Here is a 9585-nt window from a genome sequence, read left to right on the forward strand (position 1 = left end):
GCTGTTTTAGAGTCTCCCGTGCGTGTCATCTATTTTATATGTACTGTAGTATATTTCTGCATACTGATAAAGGCCAGAGGTTATTAAGAGAAGTTGTTCTTTGAGATCTAATTAATGTTCAGACTGTGTGTGTGTGTGTGATGCTCCAGTGGTGTGTTTAATCCAAAAAACTCCTCAGCAACATTAAAATCACCACAGGAGCTGCTTTACAGAGGTCAGTGGATTTGATGTTGCTTCTGCTGGACATCAGTGAGATCAAATGAAGACGTCTCAGATGACATCTCAACAAAGTCTCAAACTGGGCTTACTTTTGAGATCTCAATATGAACTCAATCATCTTTTGCCAAGAGTTTGATTGACAGGCCAACACTGATTCTTCACTTCAGACCTCCATATATGGCCAACAGGATGTGATGTCATGCTGTAGAGGAACTGGAAAAAAATTATACATTTAAAGGATTAAAATGTTTGTGTTCTCTGGACAGCTTTAGAGTATGTATTTTTATAAATATGTCAATATGTTTTACATGAGATAAAAAAAGTGGTATTATATATATATATATATATATATAATAAAATACATAGATATAGATATATACAATATATAGATTTGGCCAATACAGCAAAGAGAAGTGGGTAATATAAGGACAAATATATTTTTATTAAGATTAAATTAATTATAAATACTAATTTTGTTGTGTTAAGAGAAATGTGCAGAATTCTTTTTCTTTTTTGTTATTTATTAATTTATTATAATTACATTATTTGATTCATATTTTGTGTGTGTGTGTGTGTGTGTGTGAGTGTGTGTGTAAATCAACTGAAAGTGAGTATCAGTATTGTTTTTGTTACTGAGATGTAATTTTTTATAAAACAAAACAGGTTCTGTATAAAATAAAATCCCCATCACACAGTTTAACTACAAAAACCACTTTATTGAAAAAGCAGATTACATAAATCTACGGTTAAATGATACGTCCCGACTCTTCATACATTAAATAAATTTAAACTTTTCATGTTTAGATAAATAAATCTACTTCGCTTTTTCTTTATTTATGAAACATCTAGGAAACCAAAACATTGTCGGATAAAAAAAAAAAAAAAAAGAGTGATGCAAGAGAACGTAAGATGTGCATTTTTAAAGAACTAACTGAATGAAAGGCTAGCGTTCATTGAATCTCTGATACATTCTACACTCTTTATTTACAGGGACTCTAGCATTGTGCTATGCAATAGTAGTACATTTAAAAAGTGGATTAAGACAACGTGGACAAAAATATTACTTAACACTTGTGGGAATGATCTTAAAGCGGAATAGTCTGAGGTTACTGAACTGTTTAAAGAGAAATAATCTGTCTAGAGAAGAGAATATTTAATACTCACACTGTCGATTACCACAGAAAATACCTCAGTTGTGAGAAACGAGTAGAAAAGATTTTCTCTGGCAGTCGACGGCATGTCACCGATGCTGTACATTAATCCTAGGAAACCTCCCTCTCCAAAAACAAGGCCAGGGCGACGTTATGTGCTTCCGGTACAGTAATCAGTCATCAAACACACGTCTTCATGAGTTTTACAAGAAGAAGACACCGGATTTAGAAAACAACTCTCTCTGTCTGAGCTTCTCAGGTCTTCTGTTTCTGTCAGTAGTATTACAGCAGACGTCTGTGGAACAGAGGAAGCATTTAAGACGCTTAAAGCAACAGTTCAGTCATATTCCATTGCATCAGTGTCTCTGCAGTGGATGGGTGCCGTCAGAATGAGAGTCCAAACAGCTGATAAAAACATCACAGTAATCCACAGCACTCCAGTCCATCAGTTAACATCTGGAGAAGACAAAAGCTGAAACAAATGCATCGAAGCATAGCTTCCTCCAGTGAAAAGGCAGACTCCTCTGAATCAGGAGAGAAATCTGCACAGATCCAGCACCGTTTAATCAGCTCTGAATGAATATGTGGCTGGATTTTGATGCGAGAGACAACAGGAGATGCACCTTTTCACTGAAAGAAGCATTGTTATGGATTATGGACTCATATATTTGGTTTGTTTCTTACAAACACATGCAGCTTTTGGTTGCACAAGAAATTAACTGCTGGACTGGAGTACTGTGGATTATTGTGATGTTTTTATCAGCTCTCATTCTGACGGCACCCATTCACTGCAGAGCAAGTGATGCAATGCTACATTTCTCCAAATCTGACGAAGAAACAAACTCATCCTAATCTAGGATGACCTGCGGGGTGAGCACATTTTCAGCAAATGTTCATTTTTGGGTGAACTATTTCTTCAAGTGTCTAAATACTCACTGGGGTTGCTGTATTTGACACAGGCGCACACACACAATCACACACACAGTGGCCCAGCCACTAATGTACATGAACACACACACACACCTACACGCAGACTCTCTTTTCCACTCATGTCCTTAACAGGTGTGAAGTAATGCAATAAGCTTCCAGCAAAACATGTTCATGTGAATCCAGACAAAGAAGACGCTCAAATACAACATTCCAAGACTTCCGCGTGTGTTACTTCATAGTTTACACGACTTTGACATGTGCAAAATGTTCTGTTGCGTTCCGCTTCATATAGACGACGTGTCGCACACAAACACAGGTCTCCGGCCTGGCTGAGTCCAGCACATCCAGGCTTGACCTTTGACCCCTGCACACCTGTAGAGTCCCTTAAGAGTCTCCTGAGACACATCACAGCGCGTCTCCTCCACATTCAGGAATATATAAGGCAGGAAGGCACCTCATCCAGAGACAAACCAGTGTCTAAAGAGCGTGACGTTCATTCACAGATCCAGCCCCGTTCTTCTCCGACCCCAGCCAGAGAGATTCATGTCAGACCTCTGCTGAATAAACATTTGTTAGTCCATCTATGTGCAGAGGGTTTCACATGGTCACCTGGTGTAGGAAAGCCACCGGTGTTCCAGTGATGCATCAGTGTTCGGACCATCGCCACCTTTTAAGTGATTCTTAAAGGGACAGTACACTATTATTAACTCAACCTCACGTTGTTCCAAACATGAACAAATTATGGACAATTTAAGGCAAGACACTTCAGGCTGATAAGGGAAATTACATTCCTCAGTTGATTAATCATAGTATATTTTAAGGGCATCATTTTGTTTTATGAAATGTTATGTTTAAAGATGCACTGCAAAAAAAATATTTCTTACTATTTTTATACGTTTCAAGTACAAATATCTAAACATCCTTAAATCAAGATACATTTAAGTCTTGTTTTCTGTATAATGTTTTAAAATTAAGTGAGTTTTTTTTTTTAACGAGAAAAATATCTGTCAAAAATATTCTTGTTTTCCCTTTTGAATTAAGATTTTTTTCTGACCCCACTGGATTTTTGTTGTTGCTTGTTTTAAGCAAAAACTAACAAAATATGGTAAAAAATAAAAAAACAAGACAAGTACATTTGCTTCTCAAGGAAATGTATCTTGATTAAAAAATGTTTAGATATTTTTACATGAATGAAAACAAGACAATTGTTTTATTAAGTATTAGATATGCATTCATTTTCATACATTTTAAGAACAGAAATATGAACATTGGTTAAAAATACTTATACAGAGGGGTCTTTGGATTGTATATTTTTCAATAAATTAGAAAATACTATCAGAAAAAATTAACTATATATTAATAACTATATATATAGGAAATACTTCTAAAGTGGAGAAAATGTATTGGCATTGAATGTTACAGTTGCAAATAGCTAAAGTGTAATAAAATAAATACTTAAATGTATATTTAAGAGGCTATCTTTCCACTAGTCTAAAAAAAAAAAATTTTTTTTAAGACAAAAAAGAAAAAAGCCCAGAATCTCACAACTGAGCTGTGCATGCAAAAACAGTGTTTCTTTTCTTCTGTAATGCCTTTTGACTACATTTCTTCCACGGATGAAGAGCTCATACGTGTTTAGAATGACATGAAGGTGAGTAAATGCTCATTATAATTTTAGGTGACCTGTCCCTTTAAAGACCCCCGGCAGCTGGGCACAAGACAGAAATGGTGCGTCTGGAAGGCAGCGGCGGCCTGTTCGACGCAGGATTTCTGATGAAGGCACATGAAGTCGTATCTCAGTCTGTGTGTTCAGTGCTGGAGTAAAAGCAGGCACAGGTCGCCCTCCGCTCCCCTGCGGCAGTGCTGAAGACCCCAAACAGAGCCCAAACTCCTGGAGACCGTGATGAGGGGTCAGAGTAATAAAAGCATCCCCGGTTGGTCAAATAAACCCCAAACATGTTGACAGACACGACCGAACCCTTGTTTACTGTTTGTCTTTAATTCCTCTTGCTCAGTGTGTTCACAGTTCAGTGACGTGGAGCGGGTAACTCGGGGGCAGGTGGGGCGGCAGAGGGGTTTTTAAGCGGTGCAGGTGGCATCGGTGGCACAGCAGGTGCCCATCCAGCGGGTAACAGCGATGCCCCTCTTCATCATTCAACTGCAGACCGCAATCCTGCAAAACATGTTAAAGTCAGAATACATTGAATCATCACCCTTGTGGCTGCAAACACACTGTAAATAACTGAATGCACAAAGACTTTCCTTCTGCAAGCCAATTGGGAAAAGCCATTGCCAGAGGTTTGCGGTTAGTAAACAAATGAGCACAAATAACATAAGAAAGCTGATGTTGGATCAGTGTTTTGACAAGGACTTCAAATCATCGACCAAATCTAAAACCTGTCACATGATAATTTTTTTTTATTCAAATTTTGAATTGTAAGGAATATTTTCTTGTAATTAAAAAAAAAATGAAATTATTATTGATTATTGAAAACTAATCAACTGCTTATAAAAATGTATAAATATAATTTTTTATAAAAATAATAAAATGTTTAATATATACATTTTTGTTCAAATAGCGAATTGGAAGGCATATTTTCTTGTAAAAAATAATTAAATAAAGAAATGATATATAACTAATCAACTGATTATAAATATGCAATATAAATTATAAAAAAAAAATTACAAATTATATATGCATAATTTTTTTGTTCAAACTGGCATATTTGCATGTAAAAAAAGACATAAAAACTGATAAATTGTAATTAATAAATAAAATATATTTTTTTAAAATTTAAATAATACAATTATTAATTTTATATAAAATACATAAAAATGTATCAAAATCTACATCTCTGAAATATATATTATTAAGTTGGCTTGAAAAAGCCAACTTACTGATCTACTATTTAATCTTATTATGTTGGCTTGGCAACAAGCCAACATACTGTTATGCTATTTAAACTTCTTCTTTTTTTTCTTATTATTATTTTTCTGACAGAAATTCTGAACGCTACTCCTCCTAGGGCTTTAAAGCCACAAGCCCCAAACTTGGCAGAAACCTGTGGGATAGAGCGGTGCTGGTTGCTATATCTTTTCAGACTGATCAGACTTAAAGTTTTTTTTAAATTAATTTTTAAATGTCAAATTACATTACCCATAGACTTACATTATCTGAGAAAAATTGCGCCCCTAGTTGCAATAACCGAGATTAAAGGGAGGAGTCAGGTTTCGTTTCACTTTTAAACCGGTTAAAAATACCAAGTAAATAATACAATTTCCCTCAAACTGACAAGCTAAACCAACATATCTGATTATTACAGGGGTCAGGGCTCATTAATAATTTATTTCTGGGCAGAGAGCAGTTAGAAAGACGAGAGAAGAATCAATGCTGCTCAGCTCAGGCACTGTCTCCAGGAGCTCACAACGAGCGAATTCATTCTTATTTAAGACCTTTTAAAACGGCGACTGCACGCAATCCACACGTTAGAACACACCAAGAGCTAAATTCAGATGTTTCTGAACTGTTTAAAGTAATAACATGATATATTCGCGGCAGCCAAATGTCCGCGAGCCCGCGATGTATTTCTCTGAACACTTGAAGTCCACATGACAGCCGCGTTTCGGGGCGAGATCGGACAAATAAATAGGCTAGCTATATAAACTGACAAGCTAAACCAACATATGTTATTATTACCGGGTCAGATCTCATTTATAAATTATGTCTCTGGCCAAAGAACAGCGAGAAAGACGAGAGAGAAATGAGCGCTTCATCCGCATTTTTAAGCGCTTCCAAAAATAATATCACAGCGAATTGCACTAATCCACCCATTAGAACACAACAAGAGCAGAATTCAGGTGTTTTTGAACTGTTTATGTGTGCAAAATGAAATATAATTTGACAGCGTGATACAGCTTATGAATACTTGATGTCTGGGCAGAGAGCAGTCAGACAGACGAGAGAAGAATCACGGCTGCTCAGCTCATGCTGTCTCCACGGAGCTCACAACGAGCGAATTTATTCTTATTTAAGACCTTTCATAATTAAATTATATCGGCGATTGCACGCAATCCACACGTTAGAACACACCAAGAGCTAAATTCAGATGTTTCTGAACTGTTTAAAGTAATAACATGATATATTCGCAGCAGCGCGACTGCCCGCGAGCTCGCCATGTATTTCTCTGAACACTTGAAGAGAATTTACAGCCTGTCACATTAAAACACTGCAGCGAAACGGCACAAAACAATTAGAACAATATATTATACACATGAAAATGAGTGTTTATATGTGATTGTGAGATTTTATCTGTCAGGCTGAACCTCACATCAATTGTTATCCATCGTCACAACATGGTAAAGTCATTTATATATATTTTTTAAGAGCTTCTTAAAATAAATATTCCTTCGAATGCACACAATCCACCAATTAGAACACACTAAGAGAAAAATCCAGGGGTTTTTGAGCCGTGTATGTGTGCAAAATGCAATATTTGACATCGCGAAGGGAAAAAAAAAGTCACATGACAGCCGCGTTTGGGGCGAGATCAGACAAATAAATAGGCTACACATTTCATTCACTCTGACAAGCCAAATCAACATATGTTATTATTACCAGGTCAGATATCTCATTAATAAATTATGTCTCTGACCAAAGAACAGAGAGAAAGACGAGAGAGAAATGAGCACTTCATCAGCATTTTTTAAGAGATTCCAAAAATAATATCACAGCACTAATCCACCCATTAGAACACAACAAGAGCAGAATTCAGGTGTTTTTGAGATGTTTATGTGTGCAAAATGACATATAATTTGACAGAGCGATACAGCTTATGAATACTGGAAGGAAAAAAGTCACGACAGCCTTTTAACTCTGGAGTCGATTAACGCATATACGCGTTTTGAGTCATTTTCTGCTGATAACCCTGACAATTACTTAAATTACATTTTCAGTTTTAAACGTACAGATAAGAGCAATACATCAATCGAATCTGTAAAGGGTCTACTTTTTTTTGGATACAAACACAATAACAACAAAACTTTGTGCACTTATAAAATAAAGATAACAAACAAGGTGTGCTGTCTTCAACCTTGTCTGCGCTGATCTTCATTTACAAACACGTCATTAAAATGAACTGTAACTCCATGAATACTCAACGAAGAGACATGAGAGATATATCTATAGAAAGTTTGACATGTCTACTTTTAAACTAAACAAGTGCTGCCGAACAAATATTCTGTGATAAAGTACGCGATGTCCTTTTTTCACGTCTCCCTTCTAATGTGTATGGAAGGCCAAGAGGGTCAAATACACGTTAAATACGCGTCGTTTACTCATGAAAAATCAGCTATATTTCACGTTTTAAATACACGTTAAATACACGTGAAATACACGTGAAGTATGCCTTAAAAATCAGCTTGAACAGGTCAGTGTCATTGGCTGCTGAGGACTTGGGTCAAACCACTTCTGTGTGCTTAGAGGGGTGTACCATTCATAGACAGGCAACCACCATTTAACATGCTATAGATCAGCTTATTCAGCCTTATTATTTAGTCTTTTTTCTTTTCTGTTTTGTATAGCCTATAGAAATAATATATTTAAGTTTCAGTTTTATGAAATATTTATTTTTTAATAAATATTAATTAAAATTTTGTGGTGATAGCATAACGTTTATAAAAGTTACAGTATTTTGTAATGAAACAGGACTTTTTGTTTAGCTCTTGACTCACCGAAGTATACTATATATACTGTCCCTTCTTTAATTTTTCAGTAGTGTGATAACTTAAAATATGTTGTCAGTACTATTAAAATAACATTAAATTGAATGGTATTTAGGAGATTATGGTTTTTGCATGACTTATTTCCATAGACAGTAAAAGAAATGGACACAGCGACCCCATTGGAACTCAATTGAGACAAATGAAGCCCGGTTTTAGCGTTTTTTAGCACTTCCCTTTCTGACACGCAGACTCAAACGAAGCTTGACGACGTCAGCAACCTGTCTGCCAGATGTAAATCTTCTAGTAGCTGTGCGTGCAAACTGCCATTGTTAATCTTGCAGAGACGGCGAGCTTGAGCGGGGAGTTCTTTGTCGTGAGTGAGCAGGAGTAAGTATTCTGATTAATTATTTTGTATAGTATTTTAAAATTTAACGCCAGTACGCCATATTAAGTTAATTGCCTGCGAGCTTCTCCTCCTGTCTGTACGGTAATGCGACAGAGAGCCGAGTGGTTATGACGCAATCGTTAGCCTATTTTTTACAAAAACTGTTTATACGGGGCCATAATGTAACATAGAAGGTAATGGAGCCCTTTATACATTTTCGTGTATCTTTAAAAATAAATAATGGACAAACAGAGTCTTTAAACGCCTCAGATGTAAAGTTATTCGCTGTCAAAGTGACGCCAAAATGAATGGGAGTCAATGGGAATGCTAACGCAAGTGAAGTTCTGCTAAAAGATGGCAGCCCCCACCCGACTTCAACTTCCGGTCGAGTTCCTTGCCCCTTGCTTATTTCGCATTCAGCTAGACAACCCTGTCGTAGCTGTTATCATAGCCTAGGCTTTTTATTAAAAAAGAAAACAGCAAGGGACCATGGAAAAAGACTGTTGCAGGTGTATTTTTTATGGTATTATTTTTTTTTTTTTTTGCAGCGGGGCAACTCAAGAATGTTGGGCACACAAGTACTGTGGCTCTTTTGCCCCATGGCCAAGATGGCCAAGCCAACATCAAAGTTAGTTCACTAACTTTTAATTCTAGTTATTATTATTATGTTGGCTTGGCAACAAGCCAACATACTGTTATGCTATTTAAACTTCTTCTTTTTTTTCTTATTATTATTTTTCTGACAGAAATTCTGTACGCTACTCCTCCTAGGGCTTTAAAGCCACAAGCCCCAAACTCGGCAGACACCTGCGGGATAGAGCGGTGGTGTGTGCTATATCTTTTCAGAGTGATCAGACTTAAAGTTTTTTTTTTATTAATTTTTAAATGTCAAAATTAATTACCCATAGACTTACATTGTCTGAGAAAAATTGCGCCCCTACAGTTGCAATGACATTTAGGGGCGGAGTCGGGTTTCGTTTCACTTTTAAACTGGTTAAAAATACTGCTGCTCAGCCCAGGCTGTCTACACGGAGCCGAGAACTAGCGAATTCATTCTTATTTAAGACCTTTTAAAAACGCGATTACACGCAATCCACACGTTAGAACACACCAAGAGCTAAATTCAGATGTTTCTGAACTGTTTAAAGTAATAACATGATATATTCGCGGCAGCCAACT

General features: G+C 36.5%; 1 protein-coding gene across 2 annotated transcripts in view; it reads right to left on the minus strand.

Annotated features, from left to right (window-relative positions):
- Window positions 1–914: 914 nt before the first annotated feature.
- wtip (WT1 interacting protein) overlaps window positions 915–9585 on the minus strand; it is a 46641-nt gene continuing 37970 nt past the window's right edge. For both annotated transcript variants that reach the window (XM_052531610.1, XM_052531611.1), the window contains one exon: window positions 915–4473. In XM_052531610.1, the coding sequence (XP_052387570.1) occupies window positions 4321–4473 (153 nt within the window). In that variant the 3' untranslated portion in view covers window positions 915–4320. The remainder of the gene's footprint in view (window positions 4474–9585) is intronic.

Source organism: Carassius gibelio, chromosome A18, assembly GCF_023724105.1.
Source record: "Carassius gibelio isolate Cgi1373 ecotype wild population from Czech Republic chromosome A18, carGib1.2-hapl.c, whole genome shotgun sequence".
NCBI classification, from domain to species: domain Eukaryota; kingdom Metazoa; phylum Chordata; class Actinopteri; order Cypriniformes; family Cyprinidae; genus Carassius; species Carassius gibelio.